The following is a 21,568-nucleotide window of genomic DNA, read 5'->3' as shown; positions in this document are numbered from 1 at the left end:
GCTCTCCATCCTTCATTCACTTGTTAGCTAGGCAGACTTTGATAAGCGGGATATAATAATTAAGGTAAACGCACTCCCTCGATACTGGCAAGCTGCTCGCCTGTCTCTAAATCAGTTATAAGAACATCCTCTCCGACGCATGACGCTAATAACCGCCCACTTTCATCGAGCGAAAGACTTCCGCCAGTGAAAATGGGACGGATAGCCCTGAAAGCTTCGAAAGTAGTCTTAACGCTGATCTTCGACATTGGTGGTAGGAACAGGGTGAGAAATCATATATCCATGGATAAATTTCTAATCTGAACAGCCTGTACTCCTTGAATCGATCGCGGGACAATAGAGCCGGGAACGCGATATGCCAGGATTTGCGACAGCGATCTCGAAAAGTAAAATACAGAGCGAAATTTTGGAGTGTAACGGTCTTACAGCACCGTTAAATTACAGCAGCGGGATTAAGAGGTGGCCTGTGCGTTTAGCCGCGATAGGCGCTGCTGAGCCACGTGTCATGTGATATCAGCTCTCGCCTTCTCCGCAGTCGTCATAGCACGGAGTAGGCAAGCATGGCGGTCCCGTTCGACGACATGCTGAACGCGCACTATGATGTCTGAGAGCCAGATTGTGCAGACCCTTTTAATTCCCCTGCATCCTGCTTTTCGATCTAGGCTTTTGCTTCCATTGCGCTGTTAAGATGGGGCGGCGAGGATATTTGACCGTCCTGGCATTGGTATGGTTAGATTTTTCTCCTTTTTCCCGGGGAGAACAGATAAAATCCTGCTGTACTTTCATGAGAGTTCAGTCGAACGGCTTGTTGCCGCAAGCAGCTCATTCTACCCCTTGACATTACAGGGTTACCCACGTTTTTATAACCCCATATATGCGGCTGTCTCTTTAAATTTCCAGGGCTAACATTTACAGGGCCGGTCGCCCTATGATCTACCGGAAGCACCGCCCGATGGACACAGGTCCGCTGCCAGCCCACTCCGGAGTACACATCCGGAAGACTATGTGCAAAGGTATGATAGTCGTGGACATCCAAGGAATCCCGAGTCAAAGGCTTCAGCAAAGCAACATCGGAGAGCGAAGAACGACATTTTATCAACTATGGGGATTGTGGTCAGCGGCAAAAATAAGAAACCCGCAACTGCGAAGGAGAGAGAAAACGCTGCGCTCCTCGAAAAGGAGAACAGGTATGGCATATCTATAGGCACTCTGGATCAGATTTTCACGTTTATCGCGTCCTGGTGGACATCATCGTTGTCCTCACGAATACAGGTATGTGTCCTTACAGGTGACACCTGTTACTGAAGCTAACTTGTGTCCTAAACCCAGACATTCAAATACTACAATCAAGCGACTCTAACCCAAATTATGAGTTTCGAGCAAAGACGGGGGAGTTTGGTCGGATGTTATTATTCTGGGATGCCAGCATGGGTCTGTTCGTTCGCCTTGGTCTTCTGCCGTGCGAATTACTTGGACTCCTCTCTGGAGTGGACCCATGCAAAGGTGGCTTCTTTGGTCCAAAGCAAACGTCTTCGATGCATAATACGTGGGTGTTTCAAGGCCGCCAAATTTGGGTATGTTAGAAAAGCCCGATACTTAATTACTCTCTACTTTTGCTGACTATTCTTAGTGTCTCATTCATCATTTTGGGAATAGTTGGTCAAACATACATGTTTTCTATGCTGCAGACACTTCAACTTATACCTACATTTGCTATACCCTCCCTCCGATCTTTCCTACCATTTGGTGAATATTCGCTCCTGCAGCTACCGCCCCTCCCGAGAATTACGTCTGTACGGGAAGTTGGAGGTTTCCTCGCACATCTTGTTTTCTCTCCATATATCCTAGCGTCCCTTCTCCCAAGTATCCGGTCTGTGCTCGAAACGAGAATCTATTACTTGCTCCGGAGAAGGCTGCAACAAACAGATCAGCCGGATAAACTTTCTATCCACGTCGCGGCGGAATGCGGTTTGATCGACTGGATTATGCCTAGGCTGGGGAAAAGGTCGGGAGAAGAGATCAAACGCAGTCAACTAAGCCTGACTGAAGATATCATCTACGAGATGGCGATATTCAAAAAATACATAATGAGCCTTTTTGATTGGAGGAATGGTTCGAAACCAGATTCCGAACGGAGCGGTCTAGATGAGGATAGAGTTGAGTCTCTGCATCGCCGAGTCGAGCAGCTGCGACGTGATTCAAGTGTGGAAAGGGCGCCTCCATCGCGTCGTCGACGGACTCCAACCAGAGGTCAACCACAACGAGAACCTGAAGACCAGACCCGGGCAAATACAGATACAGAAGAAAGTGAACCTCATCGGATCTTAATGGATGAAGACCAGCGTTTTGCACAGTCGCCCCTCCAAATGAGAGAAGACTATTTCCCAGAAATTTACGGCACAGATCCAGCCGTCGGAACGCCTGTTATAGAGGTTGCCACCAGCCAGGATTCTGAACCTCCTCAAACACCTCATTCTCGTGCCAACACCTTGTTTTCTCGGCCCCCATCCCCAGACACATCCCCTCTTACCTCACCTCGCGTTCGGGCTTCGTTGGTGCATCAAAATTCCGAAGTAATTACTATGCAGCTGGAATTATTGCAAGGTCCCAGCAACTCTGATCCACAGCACCAAACTAACTTGGACAACGGCGATATTGACAATGTGTCGAGTCAAAATAGCCAAGATCAACTGCAAGATAGGCCCATTCAAGATAGTGTAGCTGACCTCGCAACCGACGGCGTTTCTTCAGAGCTCGTTGACGCACTCTGGCCGAGTGACGGTCGGCATCGTCATCCCGTAACTACGCGGTTCCACGAAGAACTCGATACTAGCATGTCGAGCGAGGCCATTCCCACGGCGGGTGCAGAAATCGTCGAGCCCATTCCGGCAGTAATAGCGGCTCAATCCAGCACATTAACAGGGCCAGGTTTCGAAATACCAGGACCGCAGTTAGCACAAGATCAAGTCCAGAGCACCGGGGATATTCAAGCTTCTCATTCACAACCCTTGGCGTCTCGCCCGCGACATATGACAGCGAATAGCCGCCCTGTTGATCGCCGGTTCACAGTTCTCTCAGAATACCCGGCTGATTCGTTATCTTTACATCTTGCAGCATTATTAACTTCAATACTTCTTTATCCATTGGAATCCATTGCTCTTCGGGGGCTTGCGTTTAGCTACTTGTCCTCTCGCGCCCCATTAAGCATTATATCACTCACATCCCCTTCTTCAACTGACACGATTGCAGGGTTGGGACTCCGCTCCGGGTTGGTCATGAATGGAATCCATTCGCTGGGATCTTGGTTTGGCGGTGGCAGCTCTGCGAATAGAATATCATATGCAGGAAAATTGGCGCTTGTTATGGGGTTTGAGGCTATCTCCAGGGCAACTGTGTGGGGAGTTGGGACAGTATGGGCTATTTCCCAGGGAAAGAAAAGATTTGGATGGGGACAGCTGTAACAAGTGAATATTCATTTGTGCCAGCGAAATAGTTACCATAATGGTGAAAAGGATGCCAACTATGGTATATTGTACATACATATGTGTCCATTATCCAGTGAAATAAGAAGCGCTCAGGCGTCAACAATCTCTCAACTCTTCTCTTTACCTTTACTTTTAACCTTCCTTCTCTCCCAAACCATCAAATACCCTTCTCTTGTAAACAATGTTTCGCTTTCTGTTTTCTGCACCCAGAGATCCTGGATTTCCAACCACTCAGGTCCACTCTGGGTCTGTTCTTTCGCATTCTCCACAGCCATTGCTTTATCATGCAGTTGAATCAACCAGTTAACTTTATGGCTACCCGCGGATGCGCCTGGAGTTGTAGCTGTTGCTGAAGCCGCGCCGCCCGCACCAGAAGCAGCTGCCTCGGCCAAACCACCACGGCTGTTTTCGGGTGCTCGGCTTTCAGGGTCGCCTGGAGCCGTGACTGTCGCATCGAGGATGACGTTTGCGACCAGATCGTAGAGAATCGGCTCGCCCGGAGGCCAGACAGAAGGGTTTGGCTCGACGTAGGGAGACATATCTAAACCTCTGGGAGACGGGAACGTGACAATGGTGGGATTTCGTTCCGCGACAAACTTGTTTTTGCTAAATCGCTTTATGTGGAAGAGTAGATATTGAGGAAGTGGGTGAAGTAGACGATGACGGACGCGGTGAGCAAGTTTTTCGATTGCTGTAACTCCATTGTATTTGTTTAAAAGGTTAACAAGAGGGACTTGCGGGATAATGGACTCTTCATCAGCAGCTTGAAAAAGAGGCGTAGGAGGAAGGTCCAAAGTCAAGATCAAGAAAGGTGTCCTTTGAGACGTCGTTGTGCTTGATTCAGAAAAGACAAGCCGGGCATTGGCGGCATCCGATCTTGCCGTGATGGCCTGACTCTCTATTCGAAGATGCCCTTGGAAGGCGGAATGCACTACGCTAGTAGGCGTAGGAGAAGGTTTCTTTGATCCACCGAGACTCAGGTGTAAATTGTTGAGGAACCATGAGAGAAACTCGACAGGGTCAGATTGATGTGTAAGGGTGAAACGCTTTGATGACCGGAGCGCTATCTCCTGGAGTAACTCATGAGGAGATACATGACATTTGAACGCTTTCGGATTCCATAGCTTGCGCACGAGCATTCCGAAACGCAGGGGAAGCTGGGGCGTTCCAGGGACCGGAAACCTGTGCAGGAGGAAGAAGTTCCTAATCGGCCTGACATGGGCGAGGAGTTGAACGATGACATTTAGATAGTCGTTGGATTTGATATTGTTCATTCCAACGTATCCTAGGAAGTCCATATATTAGTGGCAGAAAAGGGCCCGTACGCATTGTGAAATGCTATCTTACCTGGCCTGTACTTCTTTCCGGCCAGATCCCACGCTTCTGTAACCACCGTGTCCAGCCTAGCTACCTCTTCTTTCACATAGGACGGATCGATTACGTATTTAATATCATCCAAACTCTTATTCTTGACTTCATATCCTTCTGGAAGCACATACACCTTCTTTGTCTCCATATTCACAAAAACGTGGTGCCCTATTTCCAGCGAATGGAAGTATGCGTGAGACTTTGGCCCACGACCTTGGAAGTATTTCCCACATACGAGGCAGGCGTAAACATTAATATTCGAAAGAGACACAGAGCACAATTTCTCAAAGTCAAAGTCGAGATTCGAGCGGTGTATTGTGTCGAGGTAGAGGTCGCTGTAGCCTTGAAGCGGTTCGGTCTGACGAACGGATGCTTGCGAGACCGGCTCTTCATCATCCCAATCGGAGGTATGACCAACGGCCTCTTCAATCTCCTCCGCTTCTTGGTCGGCAGCTGCTAGAATATCGGCCCCATTGCGCTCATCATCCTCCCATCGCCTCTCCCGCAGAGGAGTAGTCCCTTCTCTTTCAGGTTCAGTATCCTCCGTTCTCGCGCGCTTTGAGGCCGGGGATCCTTCGGCGGGCTCATTCTCCCCAGCAAAATCTGCAGGTCGTTTAGTCATGATCGGTGACTCTTGTAGATAATGGCATAACCTGTTGCCCCGTCTTGAGTACGAAGATGGATGTACGTACTATTTCCAGCGCTCCAAGCTTGGTTCACTAGTAGAGTTCTGCCGTGCGACACCGCCCTCACCCAGCTCTGGCCTGTGATTATGTCGGATGGATTCATCTGGAAATCACACGGCTACTATACGAAATCAAGCAGAGACACCTACAAATCACCGCCGAATATACTCAATGGCTAAGAAACTAGATTGCTTCGCCGCATGACATACCTGTCGCTGCTTAAGCCTTCAAAATGCAAATCTGACGTTACGAGATGACCTGGCCCAGAAACCACCCGGGACAAAATCGATCCGTTACTTGAAATCATGACGTTGAGACGACTCAAGAGCTATACTGGAATGGGAATCAAATGAAAAATACATCATTAAGCGCTGACAACCTGCTTGTTGTTGCTAGAATCAAAATCTACCTCCTTTATTCCATCTTTCGTTACTACTTTGACGAAGACCTAGAACAGTTAGCGACAAGATCGTCTTTGCAAATTAGAAAGGGACATATAAGGTGAACCTACTCCTTTGAAATCAATTGGCAACCTCCGCTTCAGCTCGTCGGTGCACTTTTCCAACAGTTTAAGGCCCTCTTCATAACTGATATCTGGATGGTGATGCTTGTCAAGAATTGAGAGACAGTAGTACCTTGGAGACGCGTGTTAAAATCCATCCCGAAAAATGCGACAGTTGAAGTTTACTTACTGGGCATAGCCATGAGCAGCATAGGGTACTTGTGCCAATGACGCTAGGTAGTCCAGCCAGTACAGACTAGGCTTTTGTGTGATAGGATCGACACCGCCGAGTAGAAGATTAACCGTATAAGGGCTCCTCGATCGTAGGCTTCTTGCGAGTTCTCCTCGTACGAAATTAGCGACGGCAGAAGGGCTAAGCTCGGTTTCATTTCGCATGGAGTAAAGTTGGGCGTTGGCTTGGATATATTCCGCAAATTGTACTATTATAGGCCGGTGTCAATACGTGTCTTCACATTTTCAAAGGGCAAGGCCTGACATACCTGTGTCGCCTGCCTCCCCGGAGTATGCAAGGAGGGTATGCTTGTTCAATTTACGTGTCTTATCGTCGGTAGACTTCAGGATAGTGGGCCCTCTCATAGCAGCTTTGGATGCCGCAATGAGAGTGAAGTCCTTTCCAGTAATTCCTAATAGAACCTCCCTTTAAGCTGTCAGCTACCTGTAATAGATGAGGTGGAAACAGCTGTTCTCGCTCACTTACATGGTGATGATCAAACGGTAATAGGCCAAAAACTATCTATCAAATAATCTGGACTGGAGTTCAATTTTTTGCGCAGTCGAGAACAGATATGCAATGGGAATGAATGCTGCGAGAGCTACCTATCTATCCAGCGAGCTCCCGTCGTCGTTACGCAGCGAGCTTGACGCCTAAACCGGAATGGACGCCAGTTATGCTTAGTCATACAGAGTGGGCTTAGGCTATATCGGGATTTAGGCGTAGGAGATTCTCCGTGTCCGGAAGCTTATTCGGACGCTGACATAATAGCTTGACCACAGCAACAAAAAAAGTTTCACTCAGGATTGACAATAGCGCACCAGAGCGACTGCGGCGAGGCGATCCACGAGGCGGCTTGCTGCTCGAAGGCTCTTGGACATTTGTATGGTGCGGAAGGGCAGTTGAAGGATTTACTTGTGCGCTTTTCAATATGCCGTCCTTTTTTACAATTCCGGCGTCCCAGCGCAAGCGCAAGCGGGAAGACCAAGCTGCAGCTCCAGCTTCGAAAAAGCGAGGACTTGCGGGAAAAGGCCGCGTGCCATCCGCTGAAAGCAGACAAAAGAGACAGGAAAGAGAGGAGTCTATATCCGGGAGCGAATCCGATGACGATGAAGGTATAGAATCCGGTGAAGAATCAATTGATGAGGAAGAACTTTCAGGTTCCGAAGAGGAGGAAACTGCTGCGGAGCGGAGACTAAGGTTGGCGGAGAGATATCTGGAGAATATCAAAGAGGAGGTGGACGAGGCTGGGTTTGATGCCGCGGAAATCGACCGAGATTTAATTGCGGAGAGATTAAAAGAGGATGTTGTGCGTGGTCCCTTTCAATTTATTCAACTCGACCACCCTCAGACCAACTAACTTATGTTAGGACGAATCCAAAGGACGGACTTACCGGCAAATAGCATCTCAGCTATCGTTTTCGACAGCATCACATTCATACTTCCGTGCAGATACTCAGAGCACGACATCAGTCGCTGTACACTCTCCATATGTCTACACTGTCTCAAAGGACAAAACGCTTATTAAATGGGAACTGATTCCGCCCGTTGATATCCCTGATACCGATGTGACAACCACGAAGAGACCCGCGCGACCTTTGCGGAAGAAGCCCAAAAAGATCCGGTCCATAAAGGGTTTGCAGGCGGGAGGCAACGACGAAGAACCTCAAGGCCATACAGGAAATATTCTCGCTGTTGCGGTCTCACCCTCTGGGAAGTTTGTTGCAACAGGAGGTGCGGATAAGAAGTTGATCATATGGGATGCGGATACCCTAACTCCTCTCAAAACCTTTACACAACATCGAGACAGCGTAAGTGGGCTCTCGTTCACTCGACGCATCTCAGCAGCCACTACTGGAGAGCAGCTGTTCTCCTCATCGTTTGATCGTACATTAAAAACGTGGTCTTTAAGTCCCGGCTCCCATGCTTATGTTGAGACGCTCTTTGGCCATCAAGACCATGTCATTTCGGTTGCCTCCATGGTTACCGACCAGTGTGTTAGTGTCGGCGCCCGTGACCGTACCGCGCGGTTGTGGAAGGTCGTCGACGAGACCCAACTCGTTTTCCGAGGTGGCGGTTCCAAAGGCTCTGAATATGCAGAGAATTCCATTGATTGTGTTGCAGTTATTCCCCCGGCTCACTTTGTCACCGGCTCTGACGATGGATCTATTTCCCTTTGGTCAATGCACAAGAAAAAACCTTTATTCACCATACGCCAGGCTCACGGATTAGACCCTATACCTGGCCCCGAAGAGATTTCTCCTGATCAAGATCCTGATGCCGCGGCACGAAGTACTAAATACATGCGGCCGACTCCTCGTTGGATTACAGCACTAGCAACACTGCCAGGCACGGATATTGTTCTGAGTGGAAGCTGGGATGGCTGGATCCGAGCATGGCAGGTTTCTGAGGATAAGAGAAAAATAGTTCCCCTTGGTTGTGTAGGTGGACAAGGTTCGCCTGCTCACTTTCTCAATGACCAACTTGAATTCAACCCTGCCCGGCAAATAAACGGTGCGGGAGTAAACGCCAACGCGTCATCCAACGAACCACCTTTGAACGGGATAGTAAACGACATCGCCGTCTTTGAGCGCCGTCCTCAAGACTCGAAAACTTCTTCAGCAATGAAGGTCACGTCAGCCAACAACGGCTCCAAGGCTTTCCCGATGCAAGAAAGCACCAGACCTGGTCTGTGTATAGTTGCGGCATTGGGCAAAGAGCACCGCCTGGGCCGATGGAAAGTGTTTGGTTCTAATGATAGAAAGAAGATCGGGGGCTCAAATTCCGGAGGGAGAAATGGAGCAGTAGTTTTTGAGGTCCCTTTCTACCCCAACGCCAGCGTTATTGAAAGCTGAGTGGAAAAATAAATATACCACTTCGTGACAGGTTAAAAATTATGACTTGAGTTAAAAACTCATAGAATTCCCTAGAAGGAATTTTTGTGTTGACCTTCTGGATGACGGTGCTACGTGTCCGTGTAGATAGCCACAATGTGTTGTATGTACGGTATCATTCTCGCCCTCTCTTATGTATGGTTCCAACGCGATCCAAGTGCAGTCAACCCAAGCGTTCAATGAGGACAGGACAAAACCCAATGATTAAAATCTTCCGGGCCGTTTACACCTGATCAGGGTGCGTGCAGTGCGCACATTCGATATTCACATAGGAGAATGCCTGCAACACAGTCTTCTCAAGAGCAACTTGTAATACCAAAAAGCACCGGAATATCCATTGGCACCATTGCATAATGCCGCAACATTATCTCAAGGATACAAGCTTGAGTTGAAATACAAAGCAGGATGGAATAACTGATGAAGTAAAATGCTGATAATGAGACCCAGATAAAATTCTTGCCTTGACTGATGTGCCTTTTCGAGTTTCCCAACGCCATACGAATCCATCTCCATGCCCTGTTACCGCCTATGTTAACCAATCCTATGTAAGCTGACGCCATTCAGGGAATTGAAAAGAGAAAATTTCCAGGAACTCATCCTCGGCGCTAGGAGCCTTATCTATCTCTCAAACGAGGAGGCGTATCATAAACTACTTAAGCTAATCGGGGATCGGAACAAGGTATCATTCGCGTCGTCGGCTTTGGTAAAATAGATCGACCCCGAAGCGATACGATGTCGAGAAGTGAGCCGTTATTTCAGCATGACCCAGGGCTGCGGTTTCCTCGTCTATGCGAATAGGGTGCCTCAAGATAAATCCCTACTCGTCTTTGCCTTCTTCTTCTTCTCACCGGACCACGAGGTTCGTCTGAAGAACTGTCGTGCGTCGAAGGGGTAGGACTCGCTTGTGATCGTGGTACAGTGGTGTGCGAGCCAGAAGCACTGGAAGGCGAGATTTGGCGCCTTCGACGGGACGTCATTCGAACGGGTTCATCATCCTCGTCATCATCGTCAAGATTTATGACCGTGGCATTCCCAAACAAGCCCTCAAACACGTGCTCGCTCGCCCCCTCGGACATGCTATCAGCAATTTCACTTGGCATATCCCTATCGCCAGTGGTAGGCGACTGAAGTGAATCCTCGGTCAAATAGTCATTATTGCCTACGATAGTCGGCGTAGTCGTGTCCGAATCCTCCTCATATTCTTCCTCTCCTCGCTCTTCATCTTCCTCTTCTCCGTCCTCTTCGTCATCGATGAAAGAGCCCATGTCATCCGAGTCTTCATCTTCAGAACGAGAGCTCGTAGAATCGGATAAGCTGTAAAAGTGGCGCTCATCGTCCATGTAAGATTCATTGTCGATAGGATCATCCATCATCATAAGCTCCTCACTATCAAACCTAGAGGCATATGCGGGATCTTCAAAGACCTCCATCATTGCTGTTTCACTGTCGGAATCATAATAATCGTCCTCACTGAACTGGTCTCTTATAAAGCCACAATGGATACAGTCGCCGTCTTCCAATTCCCACGTACACCTAGGACAGCGTTCGACCCCGTCAGCAAGATCCTCGATTGGCACCCCGCCGATCACCGTATGTCGGAAACATCCTTGGAATAAGCCTCCAGATTCCAAATCTTTCTTATCCAAGTCCAGTTTCTCTGTTTCGGCACGCTGATTCTTCAGATGTTCGGCTGTTGTTTCGTCTTTGTCTAGGAGCTCGGGCCGGGTTATAAACATTTGCACGATGTTACGAATCTAGAAGAAAAGAGTCGAAACCGCAACTGATTAGCTCAATAAAAGGGAACAGCAAATCTAACAGAATGTACATACCATGTAGGCAGGTGCAGGTTCCGACCACACCGCAGCTCGGCAATCCGGACATGTCTTTTTTCGTTGGTGGTTCACAAACCACTGAGTAAGGCACTGCGCAAGAAGCTGGTCAGTCGGCGGGGATCAATTTCTCGCATCGCAACTTACGCTGTAGCAAAATGTATGCCCGCAGCCAAGTGTGAATGGTTCATAGAGTGGTCTGACACACACTCCGCAATAGATTAAATTTCGAATGTCATCTATATCCTTCTGGAAAGTCCGCAGAAGCTATCGACACGTCAAGTACAGTCCAGCATGCCCGATACACAAGGTCAACTTACTCCAGTGGGGTCTGTTCGTTTGGGTGACCGCGAGCGTAGGTCCATTTGGTCGTCGCTGACAGAACCGGACGATTTTCTTTTCCTGCTGATGGTCGACATGGTTCTCGGAGGATTTCGACTATGAAGCGGAAAGTGGTGAGTTCAGCGGCCAAGGCCGAGGCCCCTGGCACGGTCTTGACAGATCTCGATGCTGACCTTCCTAGGTGGCTTACGGGATTGACGTTATGAACTGGGTGATTGGATACACGCCGAGCTTTTCAGAAACAGGTCACCCCGAGGGAATGGGGCAAATCAAAGCCGGAAAGAACCGAGAGCATATTCGTCAGTGATACAACCTTTCTCCAGGTTGAAGTCATCCAAAACAAAAGTGAAGGAATTGCGCGTTTAGAGCCTTCCGGACATCTCAGCAAAGAAGGTTTACCTGAGGGCGTCGTCGACCGTGAAAGGCCGCCAAAGTTGATGACGGAGCTCAAAGCCAACCTCCGCGCCCCAATAGCTAGTCCCAATCGAGTTAGTCCACGTGGTATCTTGATTAACTAATAGCTTAGTCATGATTCTCCCGCTGACTAGAATTGACGGGCTCAATTGGCGTTCACCGTCAGAAATCCCCAAGAGGGTTTCTTTTTTCCTTCTTTCTTATTATTTTGAATATGCCTTCCCGGTCATAAGGTCGAAGGATCAATCGCACACTTGCGACTGTGGAATAGCACTGATATGAGCTGGGCAGGAACTTGGCTCCGCTATAAATGGAGCTTAGCAGCTTGGTTATGATGGGCCTTGATAGCTCTTTGGCACATTTGATCCCGAATAAGGCATGCAAGATCATGGCAATTGGGTATATATTATGATAATTCCTACGGAACGAAATACGTATCTTGCATCGAAGAGCTCAACGTCAAAACATCGATGAATGGGAGTCAACTGAGCTTTCTCCTCTCCCAACTAGGCTGCATGTGTGGGAATGCTCTACACCACCTCGCACTCAATTAAACTTTCTGTGCCTTTCTCTACCGTCCAGATGTTGACGATTTTCAAACCCACAGATCCCAACAACTGATGCCAATGCTTTGCGGTGCGTTCCTGGGATGAAAACAGGGCCAACATGATAATATCCAATGAGGTCGTTTCCCAGTACGCATCGATATCAGGGATGACGTTCTCATTGATCAAAAGTCTCGAATACCCAGGCTCCATAGCCTTGACAAGGTTGGTAAGAATCTTCACAGCAATGTCATCTGGCCAATCATGAAGAATGGAGTGCATAAAATATGCGCGAGCCCCTGGCAACAACAAGTCAGGACATTTTACTCAAAGTATGAAAAGGCATATAGGGTTTATACCCTTGATAGGTTGATCTTTGAAGAAGTCATGTTCCATTGCCGTGATGTTCGGGTCAACGGATTTTCGGGTTTCTTTGATCACCTCCGGAAGATCTTGCACAATCAATTTGCCGGGATGTCTGGGCCATTTCTTTTTAAACTCCATCAAATCATGTCCAAGACTGCCACCGACATCAACGATGAGAGGCGCATCCGCTTCAGCCTTGGCACCATCAAAGAGGCGTCCTTCAACCGGGAAAAACCCGGGGTCCATCCAGCTGGATCGGCCTTGGTGATAGGCAGACATATGATTGTTGAATTCGCTACCAACCTTGGGGTTTGCTCCCAAGTATTCGAAAAAGTTAAGATCCGTATTGAAACCCATTTGGAAGGGTGAATCCTTTATATTGTTTGGATTGTTATACCCACGCTTTTTAAAGAATTCGGGCATTGCATGAGCAGCGGAAGTGACACAGCCGGTCCTGGGAACACCTCTGTTATTATCACCTTTCTTTTGCATGGGATGAAAGTGAAGAATGGATAAAGCTTCACATACATGCAAGGCCAGCCATCAAAGTATTTCTTAATTGTCAGGGTCTTTGACAACCCGTTCGGGCGGTAGAGATCGGCTCCGGCTTCAACAACAACACCCATTGCGGCAAGGTGTTTGAGGATGCGACCTACATGAATGGTGAGCGGACCCCTTGCATGGAAGAACACTAATAACGTGCAACTGACTGAGTAAAGTTGGGTCGGACTTTGTTGCGTTTGCAAGCTCGGAAACCGTTTTGGGCTTATCATCTTTGGCTAAGATGTGGAAAAGCCCCATATCAATCCCGGTCTCGATCGCCCCAAAGATGCTGGACTAGTCCTCGGGAATATTGCAGCGTCAACAACCATCCCGTGAAAGATGGATAGTACGGAGTACTCCGACAGGCTTACCTGTGCCCAGCAATACCTTATCATGGCCTCCCGTGGTGTCTCGAGGGCGTAGACCAACGAGCGAGCGGCCTCCAAAAGCTTCATGCGGCTGCGAGGCTCAGCAGCATACTCTTTGCCAAAAGCGGCAACAGCATGGAGAAGCTGGGGAACATCCTCGCCTGCGTTGGGCAAGACGGCAATGCTCTCGTCAAGCACGTTTCCCGCCGTCAGCCCATTCTGCTCAAAGGTATCGACTCTGCTTGGCTCTCCCATATTTCGTTGTCGAGTTCTCAGGCAAAATCTACTCGGAAACTCCTCTTAACTGGAGGCTGAATCTCAACGATACAGTTGCACGGAACGGTGAAATGCAGTGGATTAACCAGGTGGGCTGGCTTTGCTCCGAAGCAATGTCGACGCAGGGGGTTCATGGTTATTAACAGAGGCCCCTGTATTGGACTTCCGTGGTCGGCCCCGGGGAACACTCGCAAGCGGAGACGTTGTTTTTAGTGTGCGCTGCGTTGGCTCGCGAAGTGGGACGGATAGTGTTGTAAGAACCCACTCCAGCGCATCTTTCCGCGTCCCGCAGCTTTGGGCCACTTGGCTGATGAGGACGAAGAGAATGAAATTGTTTGGCGCAGGTTTATACGAGATCACCTCCTTGGTCATCTCAACCATCTCGATAATTCAAGCGACTCTCAGGAGCGACGACGTCGATCCCAGGCTTACGACTCCGTCGAAAAGGAAGTTTGCTTATTTAGGAACCTGAAGAGAGTGAAGCTATTCCCGGGCGAGAGAAAAGAGCACCGCCCCAGGCCGCGAGGAGAGTTCGTTGGCAAAGGTCTCCCCACTGCTCATTTCACGCTTCAGGCTAGCTAAACTGACGATAACGTTAACTCGACCACTGGGAATTTCACCCGCCGAGTAGCCACTGCCAAGTCTCATCATCAGCCCACATTTGTACTTGAAAAAGATGAATTTAACTTCAGGGTTCGGCAATTCTGCCCCGTCGAAGTCCCCCCTGGTCCGTGTTGTGAGGCTAAAAACGGCTGCACAGGCTCAATGAACCTTGACAATCCTGGCTTGAACCAATGCTGAGGGGTCCCTAGCCAGCAGTCCGGCGTTTCTCATCCTCGTTTGTTCATAATATTGCTCCTTTCGACTTTTCACTCCCGGGCCCGCCTCCCGCCCGAATTTCTTGGAGCAGAACCGAGCCAGCAACCGTGCTTGAGGAAACTTGAGTCATTGGACCAATCGGGGAACGGTGGTTCCTAACGGCGAGGGACAGCTTCCCGCCCCCGTGGAGCCGCCAAAGACGCTTGATGTGGGGTACGATGACGATCCTTGCTTTTTTTTTTCCTTGTCGTCTTCCAACCTCCCGAGGCCGAAGAAACGACTTTACCTGTGATGAAAATGTCCAATGCTTCAATTTTTTGGTTCGATGAAGCCCCTTGTAATTCTTCTCCGTTACAAGAATGATCGAACATTCCCATTCGGTGCGCCTGTCCATTTTCACTGCCTCGATGACCTATTTTCGTCTTTGAGAATGGACGGTAGATTATGCTGGCCTGTGCTTCTGTGTGTTCATAATTTCGAATTTGTACTCCGTATTCCGAGAGAGTGGAAAGGGCGCGGCTTTGGAGAGGCTTGTTCTGGATCCATGATCTCCAAGAGAGGGAATTTTGGCGTTCCGTACCCCTGTGCCGGGAGCTTTTGCACATAAGGAAACAGACTTCCGCCTGAAACTCCACTCTCTGCCGTCTCACTGGGTCCAATGGTCGGCAAACGCTGAACAAGGGTGGCGAGGTTCTCCCTTCTCATTGTCGGGGTTAATCCGCATTTGTGTCGACAAGTGCATGAAAAACTCCTCCCTGTTGCGATGCTTTCTTTTGATGTCCCATCCTCTTTTGTTGTTATCCCCATCTATCAAACGATGAATCCTTGATTGATAGTTGAGTGTATCCCCACTTGAGATCGACCTTCTTCAAAGTGGGATCTTCTTAACGGGGGGGTTGTTCAGCATATATATGGTTCTGGAACATCCATTCCTTTGGCCATTTTCTCTTTGGCCTTGAGCACACCTATCTTCCATCCTTAAGCCACAGAGCGTTGAAGAGAAGATGGCTTCAACGGCAGGGAACGATGATGCCAACAAAGGGCCCATGCTGTTGGCAGTGATGTGGTCTTTGACCATTGTCACTGCCATTATTGTGACCGCGAGAATCTATATCAGAGCAAAAATCGTGCGAAATCTCGGCCCGGATGACTGGCTGATTATTGCCGGAATGGTGAGTTACAACATGCCTTGCCACTATCTACCAAAGTTGGTGTTTGACAGGTGGACAGGCCCTGGGTATCGTTTATGTTGCTATAACGCATGTCAACGTGGTCGTTGGCTACGGCAGGCAGCAAAAGACCCTCGCTATAGAGAATATCGAGACTGCGATTATGCTCAATACAGTCAGCTTTATTTTCGGCATTCTCTCATTCACAATTCCCAAGCTTGCGGTTGCTGCCATGTTGAATAGAATCCTGAATCCCACTCGTTTCCAGCGTTATTTCCTCTGGATTTTAACTGGGTTGGGTACCGTGATATCCATCGTGTGTATCCTGGTTCTCTTTACCATGTGCTCTCCCCCACAGGGACTTTGGAGAGTTCGAATGAAGGCTAAGTGCAGAGACACCTGGATCCTTATCAACTATGCAATTTTCACTGGAGGTATGACCCGTTCCCATCTGTTTTTCATGACGAAAACCTGGTTGACAGGGGTAAATGTATAGCTGTATCGGCATTTGTCGACTTATATCTGTCGATCTATCCGACAACCGTACTGTGGAAACTTCAAATGTCAACTCGGAAAAAGGTTGCGTTGAGCGCTGCCTTAAGCCTTGGATCTATGTGAGTACTCCTTTTGATGTGGCGGGAATACAGCGCTAACAATCCTAATAGCGCGTCCGCTATGGCAATTATAAAGTGTACACAGCTTCAGGGGCTCGCCGATCAATCCAACTATACATGTATGGGCTCCATATTCATCGACTTTTATGGTAGTAAATGCGATGCTAACCATTCTCTAGATAGCACTGCTGAACTGGTAGTTTGGACAAAGTAAGCCTCAGTCTACCCCAGAATTTGACTTCAGCCACTAATTACCTGGTGATAGCATTGAAGCAAACGTCGTCGTCATAGCATCCTGCATCCCAACCCTTAAACCCCTGATTGAGCGTCTTAGTGGAACTATAAAAGGTTCACGAGGTAGCAGTGGCCGATACTATGGACGCTACGCCAAAGACAGCAGCGGGCAAATAAGGTCCTCGTCGCAACGAAGCAAGCGATTTAATTCGAAGAAAAACAGCATTTCAATTACCAATGCCGTTAGCGAAGAGAGTTTCCTGCCAACTCGCGAGACCAAACAAGGCATCCGTCGGACAGACGATGTCTGCGTTGAGTACGAGATGCAGGACGAGTTCTCAAGGGAGGCCAACATCCCAAGCCAGCACGTTTGAGCCTCAGGAAACAGAAATTTTCCTCAATCAAGAGGAATTGCCACGGCTCGTTGAAATAGGAACCGATCCGAGCGTCATTAAATTTATGCATTTGAGTGCAATGTTTAAGAGTACCTCTTGTGAAGTCCTCGACGGGATTGAACTCATTCCCAGTCTGTGTCTCCAGGCGTCTCTGCAGTGGCAATGGGAGACGAAGCTGGGCACACACACTTCAGGGAATTCGGATGCGAATGATGCTAGAAATTCGCGAGCATACTTGTACATACATATATAACTTCATCACTTCAGGCTCGGGGTCGGACAATGGACGGCTTAAGAACCACGCGTCGAAGGATAAATCGATACATACTGTATATTTAGATAGTTTGGAGAGGGAACGGAGTCAAGTAGATAGGTTCCTTGCACATAGGTGATTCCTTATGCAATGATAAGGGTGAATAGAAGGGAGTCGGGATTCGAGTGCTTCATACGGAGTACCGTGCAACTCCACGCATCATTTCTCTCCTCCTTTTCCCCGGCAAGGACGATTTGCTGGAGGTCTAGACCGTGTAACTTTGCCGTAACACCAGGAAGTATTATTACGGCAAGAACCACCTATTACGGTAACAATTCCAAGCTAAATTTAAACAGTCTAACCAACTTTGGATTAAGAATCCTGGTTCTGGGCTTTCCTGATAGGACTAGCGCACACCTGGCAGCCCTCCCATATTTATTACTTGGACGAACCCCGCCGTCTTCCTCCGTCGTCAAACCTCCTCGTCCCTCTGGTCACAAAAGTGGACGAGCCATCGTCATTCGGAAAGGTGGTGACAGTTAATCCGACAAGACGTGCTCTTCATATCTGAGCGTCTTTCCTATCTTCCGCTTTCAGTAGATAGTGGGAAACCTTTCAGTTGGTATCGGGTTCCAAGTAGGGTGGCTGCCTTCTTCTCTTGCCTTGGAGACTGCTGATGCTACCTGATTCTAGTCATCTCGACCCTTCCACACATTCTCATGGATGGGTTCGATGAATTGCGAATTGCTGGTCCTTGGGAGTCGTCGCTAGCCATCTCCCAATTTGATATTTTGCCTATCATTCCAGCAGATAATATACAAGACCCTCCAAGGGTTTTGAGGAAGAAGCAGAGCTTGTGGAAGCTGCCAGTCTCATGACAAGAGTACTGTCAATACGTTGTCGAGTATCTACCTATTTAACGTTGCGATTCAGAATTGAAAATCCTTTTTGGAAGCTTTTGTTCCTTTCTCTACGTGCGAAAACTAAGCAGTGTCTCCAGTACTCTTGCCACCGATGGTTTATAATCATCTGGCAAACAAGTCTCGACATTCCCATGCAGCTTGCATTTGTTTCGAGTCATTCGTGTCAACATTCTTCAGTGACCCGAGAATGGTAGCATTTACCATATACGCTGTACCTCGAAATATTTGCACTATGAAACTCCCGAAGCGATAAGATAACACCAAGGCTGTTACCCAAAGCGACAACGATATGATTCCAAAAGCGACCACTGCTAAAAATATTATCTTCCTGATGCAGCACTTCCACAACCGCAACAACAAAGGCAGTAAACAAAAGAGCACAACAAATGACGGCAAATTCCGAGCAACTCTGAAAAAGGCACATTTTCCCTTGCGACACTCTATCCTAATGCACCACGCATCGTATGCGAGAATCTGAAGCGTTTTACTCGATCGTAGGACGTGCTCGCTTCCTTGAACGCTCCTTGAGATCTTCCGAAAGCAAATGACTGTCGTCCGTGAACCCTACGGTAACTTTATCTTCATCCACCATTTCTTTGTTCATGTGAGCCAAGAACTGCTCCTGCTCTAGCAAGAATCGCTTGAGACTCTGAGTGTTGAAGGGTCGACGCGCTCGTTTTTGATCGCGTATCTCCTTCAGCTTCTTGCGAATTCTCTCCTCAAGTATCTCAAGCCTGTACTCGCTAAACTGGAAATAGAGCTCCGGTAAGTCCGAGATGGCACGCACAGTCGTAAGGACTGTGTCATCCGGCAATGTTGCAGAACGGGGCCGGAACGATGTCACCATGGTAATGCGCTCGGTGGAGCCGAGGGCGCGTAATGCGACATGCTCAATATATCGTCCCTGAAGGACAACAGCACAGCCCTACCGTTGTTTCGATTAGTGCTGAACAACATAATGTAGGTTCATATTCGTTCGAAATTTGCTTACCATTTGTGGGCCCCTGACTTTCAGAATACTGCGATCTCCCTTACGAAGAGCCGTTTCTCCTCCGATCATATTGGTGCAGTCGCTCAGCATTAGCACGCAAACAAAGGGATAACTATCCGTATGCCAATCAACAATAGGCATCTGCTCCTCACCCTCCCCTTCTTCAGCCTTCCTTGCTGCATCTGCGAGGGCCTTGTTCTTTTGTTCCTCTGATTGGACGGATATGTTTATATGGCCAATCTCCCAGTCCATCACTGGAACGAGGTCAATTCCAGCAATTTTGGAAACTATGGCCAAAGTTTCGGGATTTTTCCAGGCATCATATACGAAAGGAGCGAACCTGCCACTTGTCAGTCTCATACAGAATACATCTTTGGGAGCGTTCTTACTCTGGAGCAAATCCTCGCAATTGGCATTGGGCGATATTGCTTGAGAACTTATAGTGGCGCCACACGTTCTCGCTCAGAACCTCTTTTCGCATCTGCTTGATGGCCTCTGCCGAGAACAGCGGGAAAGGCTCAGACACGCCGACTGGCGACACTCCAACATTATCTTTATACCCTAGTTCTTTCATGGTATGCACCTTGGAGGGTGCGGTAAAGTTGAGATGTACGCTTGGGTCAAACTGAACACTCCCACTTTGCTCTACAGCATCACTGTTGTTGACAATTGGTTTTATTTTACCATTCTGTGGCTTGGAAGAGGACGGCGACGGCACATAGGCGGAGAAGGCAGGAGGGAGGGTTGGGGCGATGGTATCTGCAGCTGCCATCTTCTTTTTTTTCTCTTTTCTTGGTGAGTATTTCCCCGTCAATGGAATAGGATAAAGTCTTGAGTGTTTTGCTTTAAACAACAGCATCGTTAAGTGAATCACAAAACAAATGAAAAAGATGATAAATTGGTGTGGCCATTATCATCCAACAACAAAGAAGGGTGTTGTGAAGTTGGTCCCATATCGATCTCGACTTGGTCTGCCACTCACCCTGGAAGAAGTGTGTGCTTATGACTTTTTGCTGTGACAATTATAGGAAGCCAAGTCTTTTGAGAAACGACGACAGAGGAACAAGCGAATAAATATATTTTGCAAAGATCACCAAATTTATTCCGGTCCAGGAGTCTCAGGAGACCAAAACCAATTCTAAGACTTAATGACACCTGTCTTCGAGACGGACGATGGGGCCTATTTATGTGGACAGTCCCCTAATTGTCCGGAGGTACAAAGTCTTTCCTACCTGGCTTCGGATTTGGTCTATGTCTCTGCATGATAATGGTCCGGGGAGCACTTTCGGAACCTTGGAATCACTATGCTCTGTGCTGGCTCTAACCCTGAGATCATATGGCCAACAATGCCTGGCCGCGCAGCCACCATGACGGAACAGTGGAGCTCTCTCATACCAGGTGACGCGTAATGGAATTGGCTGTTTTGCTCCCTTCAACTTTGGAATACAAGAATGCCACGACACACATGGCCATTCTCTGCAACATATGGTGTCTACTGGATGCGCTGCCTGGACTTGGCTGGATGGCTACGTATGGGACAAGAAGAGATAACGAAGCGCTGGGGCATCGAAACCGTGAAACGTTTCGTCGGTCTCTCCATCCTACAAATCCTCGAGATACTGCTTCCAAGGAAATTGTTTCTGGTTTAGGTTTGGCATCGAATCTGTGACTCGAGGCTGGTTGCGAGCCGGGATGGTCCAGGCCCCGATCGCCACCGTACCGGCGCTGTGCGTTGTATGAACAATAAAGGAAGGCGAGAAAGTTCGAGTCCTCAGATTTTCACATTTCGAGCGCGTGACTTGCGACTTGAATGGCCGCATGCAGGACATTGGGCGGAACGAGACAACGGTTCAGAAGGTGTGAGGCCTCCTTTCCCCGGTGGTTGAATGATTGTGGAGCAGCCTGGACTCCCTACAGGCGCTTTTCTATCTGCATGTGCGTTCGTGTATTACACTTGTAATACACCTATTTTGACATTTCGACTGTTATGCTTTTATCCCACTTAAGCTTATTCCTCGCCGCCTCTTGGTTATCCGTCCTGGACTCCTACTTCATCATTCGACGGATCAGGGCTTTGCCAGGATTTTATTTTATCGTGGGAAAAAGAAAAAGAAAACAAGAGGAAAGAATACAACGTGGAGATGGGATGAAGTCACACTGGAACTCACGAAGCGAACACCGTGTGAGTGACGACATGGATGGCGGTTGTGATGCCAATCGTTCCAGGTAGACCGAGTACTGGCAAGTAAGATTTGGTCTGTCCCATGCAACCACATGGAAGTTTTGACTTGATTTGGATGCGGGTTGTTGCGGTCTGCTT

At 48.4% G+C, this 21,568-nt stretch overlaps 9 protein-coding genes across 10 annotated transcripts; 3 read left to right on the top strand and 6 right to left on the bottom strand.

Annotated features, from left to right (window-relative positions):
• The first annotated feature begins 557 nt into the window (after positions 1-557).
• On the top strand, positions 558-3,874 carry D8B26_007915 (uncharacterized protein). The gene is made up of 4 exons (XM_003067389.2): positions 558-724; positions 916-1,272; positions 1,330-1,574; positions 1,631-3,874. Exons 1-4 carry the CDS (start codon positions 689-691, stop codon positions 3,459-3,461), a joined length of 2,469 nt encoding a protein of 822 aa, XP_003067435.1. The 5' UTR covers positions 558-688; the 3' UTR covers positions 3,462-3,874.
• Positions 3,501-5,517, bottom strand: D8B26_007914 (uncharacterized protein). The gene is made up of 2 exons (XM_003067388.2): positions 4,833-5,517; positions 3,501-4,770 (listed from the first exon to the last, which is right to left on the bottom strand). Exons 1-2 carry the CDS (start codon positions 5,473-5,475, stop codon positions 3,593-3,595), a joined length of 1,821 nt encoding a protein of 606 aa, XP_003067434.1. The 5' UTR covers positions 5,476-5,517; the 3' UTR covers positions 3,501-3,592.
• Positions 5,518-5,903: 386 nt separating this feature from the next.
• PRE1 (Proteasome subunit beta type-4) lies at positions 5,904-6,903 on the bottom strand (the record flags this gene model as incomplete). Its single annotated transcript, XM_003067387.2, has 5 exons — positions 6,760-6,903; positions 6,542-6,699; positions 6,232-6,481; positions 6,051-6,174; positions 5,904-5,987 (listed from the first exon to the last, which is right to left on the bottom strand). Coding segments are annotated over exons 1-5 (618 nt in total). The 5' UTR covers positions 6,762-6,903.
• A 200-nt stretch (positions 6,904-7,103) lies between these two features.
• Positions 7,104-9,159, top strand: RRP9 (rRNA processing protein RRP9). Its single transcript, XM_003067386.2, has 2 exons — positions 7,104-7,582; positions 7,644-9,159. The coding sequence occupies exons 1-2, from the start codon at positions 7,205-7,207 to the stop codon at positions 9,126-9,128; spliced, it is 1,863 nt and encodes a 620-aa protein (XP_003067432.2). The 5' UTR covers positions 7,104-7,204; the 3' UTR covers positions 9,129-9,159.
• Positions 9,160-9,555: 396 nt separating this feature from the next.
• Positions 9,556-11,642, bottom strand: PSH1_1 (E3 ubiquitin ligase). 2 transcript variants are annotated; one of them, XM_066125677.1, is made up of 4 exons: positions 11,317-11,642; positions 11,144-11,263; positions 10,997-11,089; positions 9,556-10,921 (listed from the first exon to the last, which is right to left on the bottom strand). In XM_066125677.1, the coding sequence occupies exons 1-4, from the start codon at positions 11,413-11,415 to the stop codon at positions 9,923-9,925; spliced, it is 1,311 nt and encodes a 436-aa protein (XP_065981761.1). In that variant the 5' UTR covers positions 11,416-11,642; the 3' UTR covers positions 9,556-9,922. The 2 variants fall into 2 exon arrangements, with proteins under 2 accessions (XP_065981761.1, XP_065981762.1); XM_066125678.1 differs by having other exon boundaries at positions 11,144-11,642.
• A 640-nt stretch (positions 11,643-12,282) lies between these two features.
• D8B26_007910 (uncharacterized protein) lies at positions 12,283-13,829 on the bottom strand (the record flags this gene model as incomplete). Its single annotated transcript, XM_003067384.2, has 5 exons — positions 12,283-12,596; positions 12,657-13,117; positions 13,192-13,315; positions 13,374-13,500; positions 13,578-13,829. The coding sequence occupies 5 exons, from the start codon at positions 13,827-13,829 to the stop codon at positions 12,283-12,285; spliced, it is 1,278 nt and encodes a 425-aa protein (XP_003067430.2).
• Positions 13,830-13,931: 102 nt separating this feature from the next.
• Positions 13,932-14,231, bottom strand: D8B26_007909 (uncharacterized protein; the record flags this gene model as incomplete). The annotated part of the gene is made up of 1 exon (XM_066125676.1): positions 13,932-14,231. One exon carries the CDS (start codon positions 14,229-14,231, stop codon positions 13,932-13,934), a length of 300 nt encoding a protein of 99 aa, XP_065981760.1.
• A 1,442-nt stretch (positions 14,232-15,673) lies between these two features.
• Positions 15,674-17,072, top strand: D8B26_007908 (uncharacterized protein; the record flags this gene model as incomplete). The annotated part of the gene is made up of 6 exons (XM_003067383.2): positions 15,674-15,841; positions 15,900-16,272; positions 16,335-16,452; positions 16,504-16,571; positions 16,632-16,662; positions 16,718-17,072. 6 exons carry the CDS (start codon positions 15,674-15,676, stop codon positions 17,058-17,060), a joined length of 1,101 nt encoding a protein of 366 aa, XP_003067429.1. The 3' UTR covers positions 17,061-17,072.
• Positions 17,073-18,339: 1,267 nt separating this feature from the next.
• D8B26_007907 (uncharacterized protein) lies at positions 18,340-20,389 on the bottom strand. The gene is made up of 3 exons (XM_066125675.1): positions 19,638-20,389; positions 19,249-19,588; positions 18,340-19,182 (listed from the first exon to the last, which is right to left on the bottom strand). Exons 1-3 carry the CDS (start codon positions 20,105-20,107, stop codon positions 18,742-18,744), a joined length of 1,251 nt encoding a protein of 416 aa, XP_065981759.1. The 5' UTR covers positions 20,108-20,389; the 3' UTR covers positions 18,340-18,741.
• Positions 20,390-21,568: the final 1,179 nt, after the last annotated feature.

This window comes from Coccidioides posadasii, chromosome 4 (assembly GCF_018416015.2).
Source record: "Coccidioides posadasii str. Silveira chromosome 4, complete sequence".
Classification (NCBI taxonomy): Eukaryota; Fungi; Ascomycota; class Eurotiomycetes; order Onygenales; family Onygenaceae; genus Coccidioides; species Coccidioides posadasii.
The sequence above is the reverse complement of the archived record's forward strand: the minus strand, read 5'-3'. Positions and strand labels throughout refer to the sequence as shown.

Coding starts and splice junctions, on each gene's coding strand:
- D8B26_007915 (XM_003067389.2), top strand. CDS start 689: ATGGGGCGGCGAGGATATTTGACCGTCCTGGCATTG. Junction 725..915: donor ATTTGACCGTCCTGGCATTG/GTATGGTTAGAT, acceptor TAACATTTACAG/GGCCGGTCGCCCTATGATCT. Junction 1,575..1,630: donor TTCAAGGCCGCCAAATTTGG/GTATGTTAGAAA, acceptor GACTATTCTTAG/TGTCTCATTCATCATTTTGG.
- D8B26_007914 (XM_003067388.2), bottom strand. CDS start 5,475: ATGACTAAACGACCTGCAGATTTTGCTGGGGAGAATGAGCCCGCCGAA. Junction 4,771..4,832: donor CGGAAAGAAGTACAGGCCAG/GTAAGATAGCAT, acceptor TGGACTTCCTAG/GATACGTTGGAATGAACAAT.
- RRP9 (XM_003067386.2), top strand. CDS start 7,205: ATGCCGTCCTTTTTTACAATTCCGGCGTCCCAGCGCAAGCGCAAGCGG. Junction 7,583..7,643: donor AGAGATTAAAAGAGGATGTT/GTGCGTGGTCCC, acceptor AACTTATGTTAG/GACGAATCCAAAGGACGGAC.
- PSH1_1 (XM_066125677.1), bottom strand. CDS start 11,415: ATGTCGACCATCAGCAGGAAAAGAAAATCGTCCGGTTCTGTCAGCGAC. Junction 11,264..11,316: donor AACGAACAGACCCCACTGGA/GTAAGTTGACCT, acceptor ACGTGTCGATAG/CTTCTGCGGACTTTCCAGAA. Junction 10,922..10,996: donor AACCTGCACCTGCCTACATG/GTATGTACATTC, acceptor CTTTTCTTCTAG/ATTCGTAACATCGTGCAAAT.
- D8B26_007907 (XM_066125675.1), bottom strand. CDS start 20,107: ATGCTGTTGTTTAAAGCAAAACACTCAAGACTTTATCCTATTCCATTG. Junction 19,589..19,637: donor TTGCGAGGATTTGCTCCAGA/GTAAGAACGCTC, acceptor GACAAGTGGCAG/GTTCGCTCCTTTCGTATATG. Junction 19,183..19,248: donor AAGTCAGGGGCCCACAAATG/GTAAGCAAATTT, acceptor AAACAACGGTAG/GGCTGTGCTGTTGTCCTTCA.